The sequence below is a fragment of the Scardinius erythrophthalmus genome (genome assembly GCF_964197995.2).
Source record: "Scardinius erythrophthalmus genome assembly, chromosome: 11".
NCBI lineage: Eukaryota > Metazoa > Chordata > Actinopteri > Cypriniformes > Leuciscidae > Scardinius > Scardinius erythrophthalmus.
The window spans coordinates 10,604,644-10,627,948 of record NC_138231.1 but is presented as its reverse complement, the minus strand read 5'-3'; the positions used below and the strand labels follow the sequence as shown (position 1 = coordinate 10,627,948).

The window sequence follows — 23,305 nt, the reverse complement described above, 5'->3', positions numbered from 1 at the left end:
TAATTATTTAAACATTGTATGGGGTAATCAACTAAGTTACATTTACGTAACATTCCTTATAAAAGGTAACATGTTTGACAGCCATTACTAACTTTGTGGTCAAAGTTACGACACTATTATGGGTTTGATAGAAATATAAATTAACCCCGATATTCTTTTCAATCCGTTTACTTTACAATTTTGTCAGTTTAATGACCAAAAAAGACTTGATATGTACATGTATTCCTCCATCCTTTTGGAGAAAATGAGACGTAAAAAAATATAGTGTCAGATTTTCATTTTTCTTCATGAGGGATACAAAAGAGGGACCCTTTCAAACAATGTTTAATTAGTCCACGTGTTTAATAATAATAAAAAAAATGCCAGTTCATTTGGAAACCAAGACTGGTAGACCAAGAACACCTTGTGGTATGAACCTGGACCACATCAGCACAACAGTTCTCTAAAAATGTAATTTAATGGATTTAATGGAAAAAGAAAGTGATGAAACACTTATTTTCTTCGAAACTACATGCACAGAGTATTTCTGACTAGAATATCTCTTTACATTAAATGGGTATGAATCAGCATAAAAACACTTATTTAGTAGAAGGTGTCAATGCACTCCTATACTGCCCTTCTCCACACGAACGCACAAACACATACACATACACATTAAGTTGCATTTGCATCAGTCTTTTGGATGATTTTTGGAGCAGGAACATAGTCTGAACTGTACTCTGAATCAGAAGCAGCTCTTTTGATGCTGGATGGAAGCCTGTGGTGAGGGTCTGGACAGACCTCTCCTACTGAGCTGCCGAACACTTCTCTGTAGACTTCCACCGTCTCCGCTGAAGTCTGCATGTCGAGAACTTGACGCAAGCCCTCAGCTGCCTGCTTCAGACTTTTCAGAGACTGAATAGAATGAAGGAAAATGGGGAATGTTAATACAAATGTATTTTTGTCTATAGCTATCACTGAAATTTTCAGCTAGTTAGTATACTTAAAGATTTTTAAGCTCAAATAGACAAGCACATAGTAACATGCAATCCAGAAGAACTGTATGAAGGTAAATAACATTGATTTGTACCTTCATAACCGTACTGGCTTGTTTGAACATTGTAGGTGCAGCATCGGAAACATTTCTGATGATAGTGTCTGTGAAAACAATGTTTAACAGGTATTTATTAATATTGCATAAAGCACTGTTTGTATCGCAATGTACTTTTGCAAATAAAAAAAAGGATGGGGGAACACACCTTGAGCTGGATCCGGCTTTATGTCTTGTGGCTTCACTGACTGTTCATACAAACCCTAAAATAATGGATGAACAGTAAAAACATATGAACTACATACACACAGCAACATCAGGGGATTCAGTCTTTCTAGAAAATCAAGCTGAGCTGTTCTCAGAAAAAGCATAAAAGTTTATTGCACTTTTTATCCCAGTGTCTCATATGAGTTACAGCAAACACAATAGACCATTTTTGAATATATTAGGACACCTAGTGGCCAGAGGCGGAACATCTAAATGTTTAACATTATTAATTTACAGTGTGATGGGTGTTCCCAAATAGTTCAAATTTAACAAATAATAAAAATATAATCATATTAAAACTATTAGTAATTTGCTAATTTTATTACTGATTAATTAATTGATTGATTATGTTTTCCTTAGAAACATCGCAGTTTGGATTTAAAGGAACACTCCACCGTTTTTTGAAATAGGGCTTATTCATCTTCTTTCCTACATTTAGATAGGTGGGCAAATGCATTTTTGTCTCAGTGTATGCATTGTTTTAGTTTGAAAGGGTCGGCGCTAGCTTAGCTTAGCATAATGAATGGAATGCTTTGTTGCCAGCTAGCATGTCCTTAGTAAAAGTGATATATAAAAAAAAAAACCCCACCTAATTACTTCTTGTGGCCTGCGTATTCACAATGAGTACAAATAGCGATGCAGATTAACACTAGGCGATTTCCTATGCAGATATTGACTTGGGACTATATTAGGGGGAAGCACAGGCAAAGCACTTCTACTTGGGCGCAGAGATATCACGCCCAAGTAGCAGTGCTTCCCCCTAATATAGTCCTTAATATATAAGTCAATATCTGCCTAGGAAATCGCCTAGTGTTAATCTGAATCGCTATTTGTACTCATTGTGAATACGCAGGCCACAAGAAGAAATTAGGTGGGTTTTTTTTTACATTTTTTATATCACTTTTACTAAGGACATGCTAGCTGGCAACAAAGGATTCCATTCATTATGCTAAGCTAAGCTAGCGCCGACCCTGTCAAACTAAAACAATGCATGCACTGAGACAAAAATGCATTTGCCCACCTATCTAAATGTAGGAAAGAAGATGAATAAGCCCTATTTCAAAAAACGGTGGAGTGTTCCTTTAAATAGGCAAATGCTTAAGAGTCCATGATTGGATCATTATTGCAGTGGTTATTATGTTTCTAGCTTATTGTATGATTGGCAACAGTTCTTCTAACCCTAATTAATGGAGTGTGTAGCTTTTCATATCTTAAAGGTACACTGTGTAATATTTTAAGTTGATTTTTAACAAAAAACATTTTGTTCTTTGAAAATTATACATTCTCATTCATGTGTAATCACTTCAACCAACTAATTAAGTATTCTCGTAAGTGTATAATCTGCGATTTAGAATACATACGAGCGAGTCGCTCGAATGGCGGAAGCCATGTTGCGCATCCATCTTAAAAAAAAAAATTAGACAAAGAGGGACATACCTGGAAATTAAAGCTTCGCCTTTCACGTTTTTACACTCAGTGGCACCGTGACGGATGCGAGGGGGAGATTACTCACGACTGCCGGCAGATTTGAAATAATACGGCCACCGTAGCAGTTAAAACGCGCTCGGAATGGGAGGGGCTAGAAAGTAATATTCAGTTGGTAGTCATATACAATTTCACCGCTAGATGGGAGAAAATCCTACACAGTGTAGCTTTAAACAACCATGTAGGAAGACACACCATGGCCATATTCTAGGATGACAATGTCAAGATTCATCAGGTTCAGATTGTGAAAGAATTATTGGGAGGGAGCATGAAGAATCATTTCCAAACCTTAAATCCATTGAAAGTCTTTGGGATGTGCTGGAGTAGACTTTACTGGAGTAGCATTGCCAATACAAGATCTTGACAAAAAATGTATGCACCTCTTGATGGAAATAACATCACAAGATGTATCATATTTCATCAATTAGGGTTAGAAGAACTGTTGCCAAACATATAACACGCTAGAAGCATAATAATCACTGCAATAATGATCCAATCATAGACTATTAGTGCTGTCAAATCGATTAATCGCATCTAACATAAAAGTTTGTAAATCTATGCAAGTACAGTCTATACATACAGACTTCTAATAATCATTCATAATTCATAATTATTTGTGTAATGGAGTTTCAAATGAAAAGAAAAACAGCATGTCTCACCAGAAGTTTCCTCTCTGCTCTTAATGATCGCACAACCTGCTTGCGTATTTGTTTTGGGTAAGAGTTGCGTTTGCAGGCGGTCTCTACTATCTTCTCATCCAGAATGTCATTTACAGTGCTTTCATTATCTATATATATATATATAAAAAAAAAGATTAATTATGTTGTGGCCTCAGTTTGCAAAATAAGTTCTCTGAAACTGTGACAGCAACTTACCTTCACAATATTCCTCTGACGCCTCGTCCCATGACAAGCCACCAATAACTATATTTTCTTGTACCGTGAATTCAAAATTCTAAAAGATAAAAGAGACAAATAAGGTGAATGGGAGAAAAAACAAAGACTATGACAACAAAGATGATGAAAAACACTTTTGAGTTAATTAGTCTAAACACATTTACCATTACAAAAATTTACCATAGTTTTGTTATAGTAAAAGTATAGTAACCATGTCATTTTTGGCGGATTGCTTACCATTTGTATAACCACATTTTTACTACAAATACCATGTTTTTTTGGTTTTATTTGTAGTAAAACCATGGTTTATTTTCGTAAGGATAACTACAGCCACAGATGCAATAAAAGTCGATGTCATAAGTAACTTATGATTACCACAAAAATACCACAGGGAAAACATATGGTGTTACTATAGTAAAAAAAAAAAAAAAACATGGTAAACTTGATATGGACAACAATAATCCAACTGACATATCGTTTATGTTACTAGACTTACCACAACCATTTCTTGCAACAGTTTGGCCTTATCTTCCTGAGAAATATGGCATTGGCCATCGAACAACTTTTTAAATAACTCTTTATACTTTTCAAGTTGATCACGAACAATTTTTTTCGACTTTACATTTACTCTCGAATCCGCCCCACTTGCACGGTCGTCCTCCATGACTGCCGCTTATTTTTCAAAATAACACTGGAAACGGAAGCAGAATGTGTTACTACGAAACAAACCCTGAAAAACAATTCTGCTGAAGAAACGTTCCACCCTTCGCGCAATCGTGAGACGCCCATAGACAGTAAAAAGGAGACGCCACACGGACAGATGGGAAAATGTTGATCATGAAAACCAAAACAACGAGTGGTTTAAAAACAAGGTTAATATTTGAAGAGAAAAATATTTTATATTGGCTACACTAAAATCATGGCTAGAGAGTTCATTGACTGCCACTGTCACCTTTCAGCAAATGAGTTTACACAGGTAAGAAAACTCATGGAGTCATCAAATTCAATTGCAAAAGACTTATCTTAAAGCAATAAGGTCTTTATGGTCTTATCTGTCACCTCTTTATAAATGTGTGTTACAACCATACTGAGACTGATTAAAAAAACACTTAAACCAGACTAATCAGGTTTGCTGGTTTAGGTTTGTTTCAGCAGACTGGAGTTTAGAACTAATCTAATTATTTTGCCATGGTACAGGTACTTATTAGACCACTTTTTGTCCCAAATGAAGTTACAATAATCAAAGACAAATAGTGTTTTATGTAAACTGGATATGTATGTCGTCAGTATCATTGTGTTTAAACTTTATACAGATAAAGGGTTTGTTGCCACACCAAGCTGAAATCAAGTTCACTGTGACACAGTTACAGAAGTTAGTTATTTTCATGTTTTTCCCTAGGACATAGATGATGTACTTCTGAGAGCTAAACAGGTAAGCTTTTGTCAAACCTCTGAAAATAAATAAATAAAAACTGATAATTAACAAGATCCAAATGTTGCAACAATGACTTCTTCTGTTTAATGTATTATTAGACTGGAGTGAAAGCTCTTGTGGCAGTTACAGAGGGAGCCAGTGAGTTTGAGAAAGTTATTAAGTTGTCAAAAACGTAAGTTGAACACAACCTCTCACGTGCCAACAAAAGTTGTGGATGAGAACATTCTCACTTTCCTGAATCTCAAAAGCATCATGTTGCCTTTAGAATGACTAAGTTATAGTGTGCTTACACAGCGCCGGACACATGCAGCTTTACTAATATTTAATATTTTTCTTATAGCTATCCTGGTTTTGTGTTCCCTTGTTTTGGCATTCATCCCCTTCAAGGGTCAGGGAAAGACTTGCACAGTGTCAAGGTTCAGGTGAATATTACAAAAATAACAAAGAAAGATAGTTTTACTGTGCTTCATATGCTATATTATGATCTTTTGGTGCAAAATGATTAGTTTTGTTTTGACAGGACCTGGAGCCATTCCTTCCTTTGTTCCAGAAGCACAGAGATAATATCGTTGCCATTGGAGAGGTACAGTATGATAGTGTCTTGGAAAATTATTTTAAACAGACACTATTGGGGATTTTTATAATATTATTTGAATATTATTTTGAATTATTTGACCCAGCATTTACCAAACCAAAATAAAACATTAAGCTTACTTTAATTACATAGTTTTTATACCTTTTTGATGGACATTATAGTCTTGTAGCATAGAAGTTGAGACTTCCAAAGGGGCTTCAATATGACTTATATGAATTATTATAAAATAAGACAGAATGAGCATTAAAATAACCCTAAACAAATAAATATACACAAGATATTTAGCAAACTAAATACATATTTAGGGCCCGAGCACCGATGGTGTGAGGACCCTCTTGGAATTGCTCTGTTTATTATTCTTATTTTAATTCATGTCCTCAACAACTGTTTTTTTTTTTCTTTTTTTTCTATGAAGAAATCTAATTCCCATAGCAAGTCTAATTTCAAAAGTGTGATTTCCTGACCTGGAAAAAAAATCATGTAGCCTAAATGACTCAAATCTTGTAACTCCATGGGCATTTTTTTTTTTTTTCTGAAAATACATTTTTCTAGTTGTGAAAAGCTCTAACATATTTTATCAGGTAGATAAAATATGTTAAATCATAAACGTAAATCCAGTAAATCATAAAAACTTGAAAAGTCATGGGGCCTTCAAATATTGTTGTATATAATTGAGGGGCCTTTGAGTCAAAAAGATTGAGAACCACTGGTCTAGGGATAATGAAACTGTTTGTACGAGACTAGTAGAGCTAGGCATCACATTTAAGTCGACTTTCAATCTTAATTCAACTACTTGTGTGATCTACTGTATGCTTACCAGTATTTTTTTTTCTCAACAGATTGGTCTTGACTTTACCCCCTGGTATGCAAATACTAATCAAGAGCGTGAAGAACAGATAAAAGTCTTTACAAAACAACTTGAAATATCTAAAGAACTGGATTTGCCCGTGTGAGTGGCAACATTACATTTTCTATAGAGTAACAGGCAACCATACAAGCCGCCCAGATATGTTGACATGTTAACATTACTTTGCACACAGGGCTCCAGACTGCGACCTAATTGTCACATTCTGCAATCTTTTTTCTTGCCGGTGCGACTAAATTTTGTTAGAGGTGGCACTGGTGCCACTACCATGTTGCCCAACTGAGAAGAGCTGCCAATTCAACTGCATATGAAAAACATCAAACGGCAAATGAAACGAAGAACGAAACCGCGCGTCTCGCCGCAGTATTAATAACATTGCTGCGAGATCTAGTGAGAAACATTTAAATCCGGCGCAGAATTCTCTGTTATAAACCATAGATATCAGATCAAACAGCGCTGACGTGGAATCCAGAAGAAACATTGTTCATTTAATGTAGTAACGCTAACTGTTACCATGGTATTGTGGCAGAAATAGTTGAATAGTTTTTACATTATTCATGTCAGGGTTTGTTAGAGTGAAATTCATGTAGTTCTTTCCAAGTGCTTCACACTTTTTCCAGCACTTCAAAGCTCTAAATGTAATTAAATTTAAATGTTATTTTTAATGTGATAAAACAGTTTATTTTAGGGGGTCCTTGTTACAGTGTAATTATACATTTAAGTACTGAGTAATATTAATTAACTACATGTACTTACTACAGTATATGGTTAGGATTAGATTTGGTTGCATGAAATTATGCATCATTTATAGTAATTACAATAGAAACTACATGAAATATTTGTAACAAGGAAACTTAAAATAAAGTGTTACCAAAATATTTAAAGTTTTCTGCAAGAACTTTATTTTACTGTCCTGTTCCCCATGTACATACATGATGTACACTGCAAGTACACCTTTTTTTAAACATATGACTTGTTGATAAAAGTTCATTTTATCTGCATCTCAACTCAAGCTCAGTGCTTTACTGTCAAATGTGCATTTCCAAGAAATAAACGTGTAATATTATTAGTTACTGCACTAATTCATGCAAAATAATAGTAATTTTATGATTAAATTACCTTCATGCTCAAAACTCCTGCTACCAGATCAGGTGCTGGTGCCACCATCTGTAGGACTTAGTGGCACCCGTGCTAATGCCCTCAAATGTTAATGTGGAGCCCTGGCATAGCAACATATATTGTACATCCTGAACTGACAGTTGTTTTTGCAGTCTCTTTGACGCTCTTATCTCTTGTCTTGAAGGAATGTACATTCCCGCTCAGCTGCCAAGGTTACCATAGCCACAATGAAAGAACTAGGTAAGAGCTACCAGCTAGCAAATCATTGTGTCTCTGTGACCTTTCTGAATTTCTTGCATAATTCTGCTTTTATGTCTTCAGGGATTAGCCAAGCATTGTTGCATAATTTTGCCGGGAAGCCATCGGTTGCCATGGAAGGGGTTCATGCTGGATTCTCCTTCTCCTTTCCGCCTGCCGTCAGCAAAAACGAGCAGGTTTGATAAGGATTCTCCTTTAATAACTTTGCTCATCTTATCTGCCATAAAGTCATAAACAAGTATAATAAGTATGCAATAAAGATATGAAACATAAATTAAAGAATCTCAGATGACCCTGTTCCACGTCGCACATCCCGTACACAGAATGAATGTTTGAACTGGAAATATACGATTTAACTGTAGAATCTCAGAAAAAATGGTACAAAAGCTGTCACTGGACAATTTACTTGAAAAAGGTTCTAATATGTACCATTTATGTAATAATATGAACCTTTGAGGTACTACGCACTCTTTAGGTACAAAGGTTTACCTTTTTAAAGGGTACTGCTTCAGTGACAGCTTTTGTATGCTTTTTTTCTGAGAGTGTATGTGACAGACATATAGTTTAGTTTTCTTTAATATATTAATACTGTACTTTAAATGCAGAGAGCAAAATTAATCAGACAGATTCCACTGGAACACATTTGCCTTGAGACAGACTCTCCAGCCTTGGGGCTTGACAATCATGTAAGTCCTAATCTGTTATAATTATCAGATTTTCTGTATGACTGAGATGTTTTGAACCTCACTGCCTGTGTTTTTTTTCTTTTTACTGCTCTAGGTTAGAAATGAACCCGGAAACATAACGATCAGCTGTGAATACATTGCAAAAGTTAAGGGAATATCTTCAGGTGTAGTAATGGAAGTCACTACACAAAATGCCCTTCGATTGTTTTCGAAGTTAAAAACCTAGAGTTAATATTATCTTATTTAATTTTGTAAATAAAGATATCACTCAAAAACCAATTGGTTTTATCCATGCACTTAAAATGAATGGAGTCTGGAGCTTTAAAGCTTCAAAAAATTATGCAAAATCACTGTAAAAGTATCATAAAAGGATCTATCAGATTAGTGAGTAAATCTTTCTGGACAGTTTTGTTTTGAGAAAAAATGTTCCCCATTAAAACATTATTCAAAAGTTTTTCTTTTCTGTTTCTTTAAAAAAGAAATTTACACTGGTTTTTATATAAGTATGATGGGCAAATGTTCATTGTATGCCAATGACTTTGTAATATCATTGTTTTTCATATGTAAAATAGTTTAAATAATAAAAAAATAAACCACTATTATTGCCAGATTGGTTCATTATACATGTTTATTGCTGTCTGGAGAAAAACATTTGCTCTGCACAGAGGTTGATTGCAGTTCCTCACACCAGGTGAGCATTACTATCTGGAAGGATACAAGTAGACCATATTTTACTTTATCATGGAAAATGTTACCATAATGCTATTTGAAGTATAGTTGACTTTCCCAACAAATTTAAAAAAGAGAGTTGAGGCTCATCTTACAGCTGTCTTCGAAATGCTTTCGCTCGGGATGTGTGTTGTTGTTGCTGCCCATCCAGGAGCACCGCTGCTCGGTACTCGGAGTCTGCAGGGCGCTGAACTCACAGCTGCTCCTGAGGTGACGACGGAAGTGCTTTCTTTCTGGTAAATTCCAAGACTTGTTGGTTGCCTCTACGCAACACCAGGTCTCTCTCTGCATATTCAACGTGTATAGTTGGTCTTGCTTCGATTTTGACATGGTATTCATTATATGTAGGCTACTACAGTCGAAGTAGCAATAGCATATGGCCAGTTCAGTCGTTAATGTTTGCAAGATATAACCATGGTAACCACGCATGTAATTTCTGCTCATATAAAAAAATTAACCTAAATTTCAGAATTCATTGTAATTTATGTCGTGTTTTGTTGGCTTTGTGTCGCGGATGATTCAGTTTGAATGGACATCTATCTAAGTTATCTATCTATCTATCTATCTATCTATCTATCTATCTATCTATCTATCTATCTATCTATCTATCTATCTATCTATCTATCTATCTATCTATCTATTCATTTTAACATTTCACTGATATAGTATAAGAAATATGGGTATAAATGAGATGTATAAATCAAAATTGTTTGTTTTCCACGCAGGCCACAACTCAGCACTTAGAATAAAATAAAACTTACGTTGAACTTAAGAAAGAATAATTATAAAGCTAAATTAAAACTGTACCGCCAAATTTAGTATGCCTAAAATGTGTTATTAATAATTCCTTCTTACACCATCGCGCTTTATTTAATTGTACTCGGTTCCCCAGGCAAGTTTGAACAGAGATTTCACCGTATTTTACTATATGAAATGGCTTTACATATATTCATTTTTGTACAGTGTGCTTATTAAATAAATTAAACATTTTATGACTAAAGAAAAAACGGTATGATATAAACTGCCAAAAAAGCTACATAAATGTCAGTACTTTTAAAACATTGTTTTCAGCGGTTTTTTTTTGTGTGTGTGTCTTTAAAATGTTTATTTCTAATTAAAATTCGTTTATAAAATATAAGAAATTTGGTTTGCAAATTAAGAGCAGTCTTGTGTGTTGATGGAGAAAGAGAAAAAAGTGGCTGACGCAGCTCTCATTGTTCATAGCGAGTAACAGTAGAAAAAGGAAAGGCTCGCCTACTTGCCCCGCCCCTTCTGCAGTCTCATTGGTCCTTGCCAAACGAATAAATCAGCTTACTGTAGTGAGTAAAAGGGGAGCAAATCCGAAGTGGATGCGCAGATCACGCCATCATCATCTCTCACATGCTGCTGAAGCCGGTAGTGAAAGGAAACGTGGTCCTAATTCAGCCAATTCATCTTAAATTACAGTGTTTTATTAGCGTTATTATCAAGTGGACCTTCCGAAAACGTCATCATTGTCTCTTTGTGTCACGCACTTACCGCCTCGGGAGACGTTTAGTCAGAGAATTACACATCTAGTCAGATTTGATATGAATTAGAATCTAAGTGACTGGGTTAATTTAGCCGAGATGGTGGCAGGTGAGTTTCTTCCAGAGCAGCATGTTCTGCCTGACAGCACACCTGACGGCATTGTCACGGAAGCAAATACAGACGACGACAGCGGCTACAAGGAGCTTTCCAATGGATCGGTCCATATAATATTGGATCCAAAGGTGCTGGAACAGGAGCTTCCAACACCGGATGAAAAGGAGGCGATGCTTCCCGCCGAGCACAATAACGATGCGCTCGAGACAAGACTCTTCTGGAGGCGGTTCTCCGTTCTCGCCGTGTTCAGCCTCTATTCCCTAGTCAACGCCTTTCAGTGGATCCAGTACAGCATCATTACGAACATCTTCATGGAGTATTATGAAGTATCAAGCATTATGATTGACTGGCTCTCCGTGGTCTATATGGTCGCTTATGTGCCTTTAATCTTCCCCGCGACGTGGCTGTTAGATAAGAAGGGGCTGAGGATGACTGCGTTGTTAGGGGCCGGGTTGAATGCTCTGGGTGCGTGGGTAAAGTGCGCCAGTGTGGGGCCCAATCTGTTCTGGGTCACCATGACCGCACAGATCATATGCTCTGTGGCACAGGTGTTCATCCTCGGTCTCCCCTCCAGAATCGCGTCGGTTTGGTTCGGCCCGAAAGAAGTTTCCACGGCCTGTGCCACAGCGGTGTTGGGCAACCAGGTGTGCATTGTAAATTATGTCATTTAAGATATATCTAGTTAAATATTACCCGACATTGATATGACATAGTACGAATGTCACTTGCCTTGGTATTTAAAAGTACGAATAGGTGCAGTCAGGACAGCTTCATTAAATAATGTCACCTTATGTTGTAGCATTTACCAAAAATGCCATGGTTACAAAAGTTTCCACTAAAATACCTGCTGGAAAATTCAGTTTTAGATGTGTTTTGGAATGTCTAAAATTCTTTCACTTTCACGCATTCCTCAAGTTAAAGTTGGTCCAGATATTTGGAAGAATATTGGTAATCAAACAGTTTCGTTAGTTTATTATTTTGGCGGGAACTATGGTAACCATTATACATTTGTGTTAGGGTACTTGGTATTTAAATACACAGTGATATAAACACTAATTTAAAGTGAGGCCATAAATATTTAACATTTGTGTATTTATTATTCTTTAAGAGTGTAGTGTTTTATTATTGTTTTATGTGCTTATTTTTGCCAACTTATTTCCATTCAGCTTGGTGTAGCCATAGGTTTCCTGCTCCCACCTGTACTGGTTCCCAACACTGCAGACGACAAAGATCTCATGGGCCACAACATCAGCATAATGTTCTATGGAACAGCTGGAGTTTCAACTCTGCTCTTCCTTCTAACAATATTTGGTAAGAATCCGTATACATTTCACATTCTTAGAACTTTTTAAGATAAAGGAGATAAAGAAATAAGCATGGAGATAAAAAAATAATAATACAACCGATGCATGTAGTCTAAAGAAATCATGGAAAATATTCTTCTCTCATTCATTCTTCTGCATGCTATGCTTTTGCCATTATGGTTAACAATACACAATCAACTAGTTGACTTGGAGAAACTTGCAAATTATCTTTGCATATATTGATGTGTCATCCGTCATCAGAATATGGAAAAGGGCTGTTTTATAAACATGGGCGAGAGAGTTGTATGCAACAATGATTCATATTTTAAAGAGTATCAAAATGAAACCCTGTATGTTAATCCCTCACGACATGTTTAGTAATCTGATTATCAGAATTACATGTTCATGTGTGTCTCATTCTCACTTGCTTTCTCAGTCATTAAGGATAGACCTCCACTCCCACCCAGCAAAGCCCAAGCTGTTCTCTCTACTGGTCCAGCTGAAGACTATTCATACAAACGATCAATCATCAACCTTTTTAGGAGCAAGCCCTTCATTCTGCTCCTCATCAGCTATGGTGAGAGAATTATTCAATACAAAAATTGAAAATTCGGTCATAATTTAAGGCCATTCACACCAAGAACGGTAACTATAAAGATAACTATATTAACTATATGATAACCACACCACATCATTCTGTTTATTCTAAGCACACGCTCCAGTTATGTGGTCTGACACATTAAATGCTTGAGGTGGCAGGATGGATTCTGATTGGCTGTCAGTGTTTTTATCATTTATAAGCTGGAAAAAACGTGATTCCAGCAATATTGTTCCTCTGTGTCATAATCGTTATTGTTGTAGTGGGGATTCTGCTATTCCTTTATATTTAAAACAATTTTTAGAACTATAAACTTATCCTTATAGTTATTGTCCTTGGTGTGAATAAGCCTTAACTCACACGTATGTTGTTTTAAACCTGTATGACTTTCTTTCTTCCATGGAATCCAAAAGCAAAAATTTTTTTTCTTAAAAATATGATGTATTTCATTAAATACTTTTTTATTTATTGTTTATTTTTTAAATGATAATTTGTGGGTTCACTGTTCCTTTAATCTAAGCTTAATATTTTCCAAATGCTTTCAATAGAGCACCATACACCATTCATTATGAGATGATTTCTGTTATTTTATTTTGTGTATGGCTTATTAAATTAATACTGTAATTATACAGTATCATCAACCTTCTCTAATGCTACCTACAATTTCAGTTTTATTATATAGAAAGTTCTGGACTTCAGCAAATATTGTCAACTTTTTTTTTAAGCATCATTTTCAAAATATCTGATAATGTTTTTAGGCATCATGACCGGATCATTCTACTCTGTATCTACACTTCTCAATCAAATGATAATTACTTACTACCCGGTAAGTGACCTTTGATAAACTCTGTATTTACCGCTTTAGCATGACTATGCCATGTGCATGTGTGTAGGGGTCTTTCTGGGTCCGTCTCAGGCGCACCACGGTACTCTTTTCCGGGAATGGGCTGCTGGTCACCGATTTATTGTCCAGTTCATTAGCTGCTTTTCATGCATGCCTGCTACTCATGACAGAGCCCAAATGAAAAGACAAGCTCTTCTGTGTACATCCCCAAGTTTGATCTGTCCGAATGTTCTGCAGGCTTTCCCACAAGGCTTCAGTTTAGAGACCGCACACACCATGTGATATTTCTTACTGTGATATTCACTTCCTTATCTGGTCATGAGATATTTTAAAAACAGTTGGCACTAACAAATTAATGAAAGTTGAGCCAGGTGCACACTGTACGATTTAATAGTCCTTTACCATTTTGCTTGTCATACTGTACAAACATGTTCCCCGCAGTAAGCCATGTCACACTGCGCGACAGTCAAGATTTGTTAAAAAGGGATGCATGAAGTAAAAAAGAAGATGTACAGTATGGATTCGCAAAAAGTTTTCTCAGGGTCCAAATGGTGGCCAAAATCGTACAGTGTGCACCCGGCTTTAGTCAAAAGTGTTGCAGTAGATGAGGCCCAAAATACATGCAATCAGTTGCTGGTTAACAAACTGGAGGCCTATTGAACTTGGTTTTGTGAGCTCTTTATACCAAAATCCTGAGATCAAATCTCACTGGAGGACAGTATTACTGGTATGTTTAAATGTGATAGAAATGTTAAAATCACTTTTAAACCTTCTAAAAAATTTTTTTTAGGGTGAAGAGCTTAACACAGGCAGAATCGGCTTGACTTTGGTGGTGGCTGGAATGTTCGGCTCAATACTGTGTGGAGTCTGGTTGGATCGTACTAAATCCTATAAGTATGTATATCTGCTAAACCAGTGGAATTTTTTGGCTTTGAAGCATTAAGCTTCTTGCACTCATATTAGTACCAGATTTTCATTATTAGCAGCTGCTAATCCATAAATTGTTATGACTATGTTGAGTATATTTATTTTCTTTCTAATTTTTTATTTAAGGTGCCGCCACATTAGCAAAATTTTCACCAAAAAGGTCCATTTTCTGTCTGTTGTCAACAGTGTAGCGATAAATGAATTACAGCTCACATAGAAGTCACTTACAAGCCAAGCAGCTTTCTGTTGGTCAGATATTCAGTGAATATTCAGTGAATATACCGGACCAACTTGAACCCATTGCGAAATCTGCCTGGGGAAAACTTTTGTCCCCAAACAAAAAAGATTTGAGACAAGCAGCTTGTCAAAGGTTTTTAATTTTTTCTTTCACCCTTTAGATTGACAACATTGATCGTCTACGTGCTGTCCTTTGTTGGAATGGTGGTGTTCACATTCACGCTGAACGCTGGATATCTGCTCGTTATCTTCTTTACTGCTGGGGCTCTAGGGTAAGCCTGCCATTAAAGTTCAACTTATTGTGCCCGTCACTATAACTTCTGAAATTAGTATCTTGATTCACAAGTCCAGACAGATCACTATTCCTTTATTCTCTCTCCCAAGCATAGGTTGTATATCTTATTTTTAGTGCTGTCAATCGATTACAAAATGAACTAATTAATCACACATCTTTGTCAAATCAAACATGAGTTTTTAATAATTTTTTTATATTTCAGGTTTCCTATTGTTGTTTGATACATGTTTGTACATGCTGTACATTAGCTTCTCCCATTAAAATTGTTCTCTACCAGCCGGGTACATTTGACTCATGTTACTACTATTCTTTTCGAAAGGTTTTTTATGACTGGTTACCTTCCCATTGGCTTTGAATTCGGTGTCGAAATCACATACCCTGAGTCCGAGGGCACGTCATCCGGTCTTCTGAATGCGTTTGCACAGGTATGTGTGGTCTGCTCATTCAACTTGTTTCATTTTTGTAATAAGCATATTTGTATTACTCACTGTTCGGTTTATATCACGGTTTTAGGGTCATGGTTTCAGTACGGTTTGTGCTATGTTCAGGGATAAAAGGAATAACTGTCAAATAAAAACAAATAATCAAACTACAAGCAACAGCACAAATAAATACAATAGAGCAAAGATACAAGGATGATTTCCTTGTCTTTTGTTGTACACACTGATACTGAAAAAATGCATTGTCCTGCCCTGATGAAATAGAATGGTTAAGATTGAAATTTGGACACATGCTGCTGGCCCGAGAATTTTCGGTTTCTGTGGTAGCACCCACCCACCTCCCCACAATCCTTCCTAAAACGCATTAAACTTTCGTTTACAAAGATGTGAAACTCTCCGAGTGGTCAGGGGTGTTCACTGATATGCTCACACAAAAATCGCTGCAAAAGATGCTTTCCAACAGGTTTTATCGTAGTTTTTGTCCAACTCCATTGACTTGTATTGGATGTCCATTGACTTGTATTGGATGTGCTGTGAGGTACGGTATTACTCCGCCACCAACTGGGCTGGAGTGTCTATTATTCAAGCTCTCAACGGAAGAATGTACGGGTGTGAGGCGTTTGGAAAAATAGGTCCACAGTTTTACAATGAATGGTAAAACACCTGTTGGAAAGCATCTTTTGCAGCGATTTTTGTGTGAGCATATCAGTGAACACCCCTGACCACTCGGTGAGTTTCACGTCTTTGTAAACGAAAGTTTAATGCGTTTTAGGAAGGATTATTCCAGTGCACCTATGCAGCCATTCTGTAGGTGGGGGGAAAGCGAAAGAAACCTAAAATTTTCGGGACAGCAGCATGTGTCCAAATTTTAATCTTAACCGTTCTATTTCATCAGAAACGATCTGAAAACAGGGCTTTAAGTGTAAAATACCGAACTTGTCCTTTAACATTAACTTAAGTCTTAAGATATAATAACCTACTATGTTTGCTAGAATACTCGACAAGACGGGCATGTTGACATACATTTTGTGTGAATTTGTCCGTTCAAATGCAAGACTTTCAAGGCTTTCCGTGCGTGCGCTTCGGATGAGCACAAATCTTCTCACAGCGTGTGCGCAAGTTTTCTTTCTTCTTGCATCTCTTCTTGCACACGTCATATTCGAGCATACGGCACTCGCATTGAACAAAGTTTAGTGGACTCCAGACTGTGTATCCATCGACAGTCAGTAACATACATTAGCCTAACTCTGTCTGTTTTATTTATTTTCAACAAACCATATTATAGACGTGTATGCGTCGTCAGATTTGAGATAAACGCGGTGCAAGTGGGTGCCGAACCCTTGGTGGAGAACAGTACTTTATATTTTTTTTACTGAGAACCATTACTCCCCTAATTTCCATACACGCCCTGGTAACCACTTTCAGTTTGAACAGCCTGGTGAAAGAAATACACACCCACATTTAATTTGACAGGCTTAGCCCTTAACTCTGTTTATCTCCAACATGTTGAGGAACAGGTTTAGATTATTCTTAAATGAGTCATTGGTAATTAAGTATTTCTGTCTCATACTCTATCTTTCATTTTTAGGTGTTCGGCATCATATTTACTCTCATACAAGGGAAGCTGACCACAGAATACGGCCCACTCAGCGGAAACATTTTCTTGTGTGCTTGGATCCTCCTTGGCATTGTTCTAACAGGTTACTATTCTTATTTACAGGCCTTTCCTATTATTGATCAGTGTTATATGTGAACAGCATTAAGAAACCTTTGTGTTGTTCCTACAGCTCTGATTAAATCAGACCTCAAAAGAAACGACGTCAATGTGGGCAATACAAACAAAGGACAAGCAGTAAGTCTCATTTTTATGCTATTCATCACATTTGCAAAATAAATAGGCCAAACAGAGATGCTCAACCATTCAAATCTTGATACAATTAGTAGATCAAAGTAAAATTTTAGGATCAAAAAGATGTTTGCCTGAGAATACAGACCAAACTATGCTATAATCAAAGTGAATATTCATTGGTACTGTCAAGGTTGAGATGAGGGATGAGTCGAGGACTCAAGAATGCAGAATTTTATGGTCTTTTATTTAATAAAAAACAATCGGCAGCAGAACTTGACTTGACTTGACTTGACTAACAACAAGGCACAAAAACACACGAGAGGGAACATTCTGGCACAAGACATTCTGGAACAGGACGATCTGGAACAGGATGATCTGACACAAGACTGCAAACACAATCAGAATAAATAGGGAGCAAACAAGGCAGATAATGAAAGAGAACAGGTGGGGCAAATTAACCAATAAACAGATACAGTAACAGGAAGGGTGGGGTTACACAATAGACATGAAAGCACATGGCACAAAGAACCAGACAAGCAAGCTGTGCGAAAACACAACGAGAAAGCACATGGCTGATGTAAACACGAACCTCGTGCTACACAGAAAACAACACCACACGCAGACAGAAGTGCGTACGGCCCGAATACAGAAGTGCGTATACACAATATAAAGAACAGAATACAAACACACGGAGCATGAATGTCCGAACCCCCAAACCGAAACTAAACTAGACCGAAGCGCTGGGATCCGAACACCACGCTCCGCACACAAAACTATTTATGTGGACAAAAGACAGGACAAGACAATAGCAGTGTCAGAGTTCTGTCACCTGTGGTAGATTTTTCCCCATTCTATAATAGCACCTAACTAGCTTCCTTCCTAAACTAGCTTCCTTCCTAAACTAGCTTCCTGCGCAGGAATAATCGACAAACAGACCTGCAAATGTCCTTTAAATGCTTTAATCACGGCCAGGAGATCTTCCCGAGCAGTTCTCAGGGAATCTCTCCCAAGAAGCAAGGCCGGAGGATCTCAGACAAATTCCATTGAGAATCCCACCAGAGAACACGGATACAACAGTTTTTATAGAATTGAGAAAACAAATAAGACTAACATGTCACCTTCAAAATGATTGGTTCAATTGCTTCAAAAGCCCCAACCTTTTTTCCTCTGTCACTGGCACAAGCATACTCTGATTTTGTGATTACTTATCACAAGGTTTGAGAACTAGTCATCTGTCTAGTTTCACTTCCCCTTTCTGTTATTTACACGCACACACACACACACACACACACATACTCAAAGTCACAAGTTTTCCCCAAAGAGTTTGGAAACATTTAAAAGCATATGAATGTCGTTCCTGCAAGAAAAACAAATGTTAGTTGATTAATTAAAGTTGATTAATTAAAATCCATCACACACCAAGACCAAACAGACCCAAGTGACAAAACCAGGTACAGAGAGTTCAAGGATTTTGCCTGACATGTTTGAAAGTAAAATGTAATGTCAAGAAGTGTTATTTTACCTTTTATGTTTGTTCTCTGTTTTTCAATGTACACTAACATTCAAAAGTTTGGGCTCAATAAGAGTTTTTGGTTGCACTTTATTTTACATTACGTGCACTTGCCTGTACTTAACTAATAAAGTACTGGGTAATGTAAGGTAACTACATAGGTTAAAGTTAGGTTTAGGGGTAGATTCCTAGTTTTAGGGGTTAGTACCTAGTTATTACACAGTTATTGTAATTACTATAATAAGTACATAGTATGTACATGTAAAAGAATACTTTTATTCAGCAATGGTGCATTAATTTATAATGTTACGAAAGATTTCTGTTTCAAGTAAATGCTGTTCTTTTGAACTTTTTATTTATCAAATAATCCTGTAAAAAATAAAAATATGAATCAGGTTTACCACAAAAATGATAAGCAGCACAACATTTGATAATAATAAGAAATGTTTCTTGAGCACCAAATCAGCATATTAGAATGATTTCTGAAGGATCATGTGACACTGAAGACTGGAGTAATGATGCTGAAAATTCAGGAATGAATTATACAGGGTGGGCCATTTATATGGATACACCGTAATAACATGGGAATGGTTGGTGATATTAAAGTCCTGTTTGTGGCACATTAGTATATGTCATGGTCACCACCCATCTTGAGGAGTTTGCCCCCTCACATATACTAATGTGCCACAAACAGGACTTTAATATCACCAACCATTCCCATGTTATTACGGTGTATCCATATAAACGGCCCACCCAGTATTTTAAAATATATTACTATGGTAAATAATTATTTTATTTAGGTTTACTGTATTTTCGATCAGATGAATGCAGCCTTGGTGAGCATAAGAGACAGATCTCAAACCTTTGATTGGTAGTGCATTTAGCCTTCGATATCCTGGTGTTCAAGATAACCATTTTATCAATTAATTGCCGTCTTAAGGGACATGAAAAAGATTTCCATGTCTTAATGAGATCTTAATTTGAGCACGTGTTTCTCTCCCCTGAAGGTTCCCACTGAGCTGCCTTCTGATAAAGCGTCCAGTGACGTCAAGCTGGAGTCCTCTAGCTCACCTCGCGAGACTTCAATATAAGTCTTAAACGTTTCCAACAGCACTTCGAAAATCCCAAGAGATTACAGACTCTCCTGAGATGACTTGAAATCTCCTTATTTTGCTGTAATGTAATGATATAGCACCATTTTCAGTGAAAACGGACAGTGATAGATGTTCACAAATATGCTGTAAATGAATTTCTCTGAATCTTGGCTAATTGTATATACAATCTGTCTCTTAATTATTTTAGTTATTTATTGTTTCAAGAATTGTGGACCAAATATTAGGATTTTAACATGGCTTGTAAGGCCCAAATGCACAATCATGTTGGTGTGACTGGAACAGCATATGTTTGTTTGCTTCGTCTCAAAGGACGTGTCTGACTGTTCGTTGCTGGGACGTTTCTAAAGTCTGCTGTTACACTGCAGAACATCTACATGTAATAATTCCACAATTCCCATCTTATTTATTCAGGATGATGAAGTGTTCTTTGAACTAAAAAGACATTGTATGCAAAATTGTAGTGTATACTGTATGTGAGCGCTTTAGCAAAATCGCCTACCATTATGAAACTGTGACATCATTTCAAGTGCGTATGCTGTCATTGCACGATAAAATCAAATATGTGTAAATGCAACTTTTTTGACCTGTAACACATACATATACTAGGAGAAGGCTTGTTTAGTCTTTTCCAGAAAGCACAAATTAACCTTTCAGCATTTGTACCACGTTAAAAATGTGGTTTGTTTAAAAAGGAATGTGATATAGGTTTAATGAATATGTCGTTCCTCAAAAGTGTGGAAGAAAGAGCACTATTATTTTAATGGTTTATAAGTCTAGGTTTACTTGCTTTTAACTAATTTGCTTTTTTACTTTAGATGCTTATTTATTGGAAAGATGGCTTTTTCCGGATTGTTTTCGTATTTATACATTTCTGGTTTGAATTTCTACTGTTTCTACTTGGTATACTTGTTGGATGATGAAGGCAGCTGTGCAGACTGGGGTTTCACACGATTGTGAAATGATATGATATTAAAATGATGCTGGGAAATTCACTAAAGTAAAAAACTCATTTGCAATACACTCTGAGCTTTAAAGGACTGGAAGGGACTCATGTTTCCATCACTGCTGTTTTAAAATAAAAAGAAATTGCAAAAATGAAATTATGCAGTTTGTTTGTTATTGCAAATATGTTATATACAGGGGTTTTCAGTCTTTGACGGAACAGACGCACAAATGTGATCATTCTCGTGCAAATTTTTAAAAGCCATCTATATAATTTATTCTACAAAGACCCACTTTATATTGTGGATTTATATAAATATCTACAATATTATTCTGAAAATATTTAGTTTCTGTTAAGTTTCACGTTTTCCTACTCATTATAGTAATGTACTGTTAGATTAATAATTTATTTATTTTAATCTTGTTTTTTTATCTATTTTTTTTTTTACAGTTTTTCTCTAAACTGTTTTTCTCCATGGATCTCTTAGCACTCTCTTGCTACTATAATACGATTTCTTGAAGCACGTTTCAGAAAGCAACTATTCAGATATTACTAAGTCGAACATACAGATTGTGGTTTTCAATTAATAATATGTTTAAAAAGTAAAACAAAATAGATAAACGTGAAATGATCTACAAATCAAAGTTTGAGTTGAGTCTGTGTAAGCAATGAAATGCAGACCTTTAATTTGAGAAATGTTGAGTTTAGAATTCTAGCGCCCTCTAGTGACCATACAGGATATTTCTCGTTCATCAATGCGTTTTAACCTTAAAGGGATAGTTCACTTCAAAATGAAAATTCTGTCATCATTTACTCACCCTCAAGTTGTTTGAAACCTGTATGAATTACTTTTTTTCTGCTGAACTCAAAAGAAGGTATTTTGAAGATTGTTGTTAACCAAACAGTTGATGGGCCACATTGACTTCCATAGTATGGGGAATATATATATATATATACTATGGAAGTGAATGAGCTATCCCTTTATGTGCTTTCCTTGATTAACAGCATGGAGACACTATAGATAGCTATATAGAATGGTTCTTTTTAACTTCATCACATTGAGTGGAGAGCAGAAGCTAAAATAAAATGATATGATAGGGATATCTTCTGCACAATTTCTAATTTTACCTAAAGAAGACAAAAATGACAACAGGATTTAGAAATATATAAAATATCTGGTAATACTTTATTTATGTTACATGTACTTACCATAGTAATAATAGTAAATTATGCATAATTACATGACACTAACCCTAAACCAAATCCTACCCTAACCCTATAAGTACATGTTGTTAATTATTATTACTCAGTACTTAAACATATAATTACACTGTAACAGTCACACCTTAAAATAAAGTGTAACCAAATATCTTTTCTATCAGTATATTTTAATGTATAAAATTATTAAAACTGATGCAATGTAAAACTGTCTTTATACTGCTCATCTGAAGACAACCAGAATAAAATATTTTATGTTCTTATGAAATAGTAATTAATTATAAATGAACTCCCTTAAAAATGTTTTGGACACTGTTGGGATCTCTTCTTTATTGATATAGCTGCTACACTATGAGTCAGGGTTATTAGTTAACTAAAACTAAAACCTTAAAAACACATTGTCATTAGTCTACTTGAAATAAAATAATACAATTAAAAATATATATTTTATTTCAGCTAGTTGCCAAGGAAACATTTCTTATTTTCATTTAATGAAAATAACCAAATTTAATGAGAATGAATTAATTCATATGGCCTACTAAAATAACTAAAAAATCGGAAATAAAAATTAGGACTAATAAAAAACTATATCACACATAACACAACAAAATTACTAAAACTTTAACTAAAAATAAAATTAGAACGGAAAATATGAAAATCTAAATTTAAAAATATTAAAACTACTTCAAAATATTAATAAAAACGACAACAGTGCTTTTTACTGTCATGTGTTGAGGGCAGTTTAACATACAGAATGAAAAGTGCAATAATTATTTCATTTGACGCAAAAATAGCGTCAGTTAAAGGCTTAGTACCCTTAATATAAATGTTTTATGTTTGAAAATGTTATAACAGGCTATATTTTAATGGTTTGACCTTTTTACAGTCGATGGGTTTGACATACACTATCACTTTAAATGCACATTTTAAAAGCTCACAAAAAAACCCTGCTGGAAACACAACGAAGGTTCACGCCTATTTCCGCCATTGTGGCCAATCACAGCCTGGTCTATTTCCCTTATATGGAATTGAACCCG

General features: G+C 35.8%; 2 protein-coding genes across 3 annotated transcripts; one reads left to right on the top strand and one right to left on the bottom strand.

Annotated features, from left to right (window-relative positions):
- Positions 1-95: 95 nt before the first annotated feature.
- nsl1 (NSL1 component of MIS12 kinetochore complex) lies at positions 96-4,450 on the bottom strand. The gene is made up of 6 exons (XM_081379582.1): positions 4,175-4,450; positions 3,658-3,736; positions 3,442-3,569; positions 1,239-1,293; positions 1,070-1,137; positions 96-894 (listed from the first exon to the last, which is right to left on the bottom strand). The coding sequence occupies exons 1-6, from the start codon at positions 4,340-4,342 to the stop codon at positions 655-657; spliced, it is 738 nt and encodes a 245-aa protein (XP_081235708.1). The 5' UTR covers positions 4,343-4,450; the 3' UTR covers positions 96-654.
- Positions 4,451-4,456: 6 nt separating this feature from the next.
- Positions 4,457-21,179, top strand: flvcr1 (FLVCR choline and heme transporter 1). 2 transcript variants are annotated; one of them, XM_081379581.1, is made up of 17 exons: positions 4,457-4,654; positions 5,078-5,110; positions 5,212-5,285; positions 5,454-5,535; positions 5,634-5,696; positions 6,548-6,657; positions 7,877-7,932; positions 8,014-8,126; positions 12,155-12,299; positions 12,729-12,869; positions 13,649-13,716; positions 14,525-14,628; positions 15,060-15,170; positions 15,513-15,618; positions 17,222-17,333; positions 17,421-17,485; positions 20,000-21,179. In XM_081379581.1, exons 1-17 carry the CDS (start codon positions 4,598-4,600, stop codon positions 20,081-20,083), a joined length of 1,524 nt encoding a protein of 507 aa, XP_081235707.1. In that variant the 5' UTR covers positions 4,457-4,597; the 3' UTR covers positions 20,084-21,179. The 2 variants fall into 2 exon arrangements, with proteins under 2 accessions (XP_081235707.1, XP_081235706.1); XM_081379580.1 differs by lacking the exons at positions 4,457-4,654; positions 5,078-5,110; positions 5,212-5,285; ... (3 more) ...; positions 7,877-7,932; positions 8,014-8,126 and adding an exon at positions 10,695-11,632.
- Positions 21,180-23,305: the final 2,126 nt, after the last annotated feature.

Bases quoted from the DNA above. Each gene is read 5' to 3' on its own strand.
- nsl1 (XM_081379582.1), bottom strand. From the start codon at position 4,342: ATGGAGGACGACCGTGCAAGTGGGGCGGATTCGAGAGTAAATGTAAAG. The intron at 1,138-1,238 runs GTGTGTTCCCCC...TTGTTTTCACAG, and splicing joins AAAGCCGGATCCAGCTCAAG to ACACTATCATCAGAAATGTT. The intron at 895-1,069 runs GTACAAATCAAT...CATTCTATTCAG, and splicing joins AAGCCAGTACGGTTATGAAG to TCTCTGAAAAGTCTGAAGCA.
- flvcr1 (XM_081379580.1), top strand. From the start codon at position 10,973: ATGGTGGCAGGTGAGTTTCTTCCAGAGCAGCATGTTCTGCCTGACAGC. The intron at 17,334-17,420 runs GTTACTATTCTT...TTGTTCCTACAG, and splicing joins CCTTGGCATTGTTCTAACAG to CTCTGATTAAATCAGACCTC. The intron at 17,486-19,999 runs GTAAGTCTCATT...TCTCCCCTGAAG, and splicing joins ATACAAACAAAGGACAAGCA to GTTCCCACTGAGCTGCCTTC.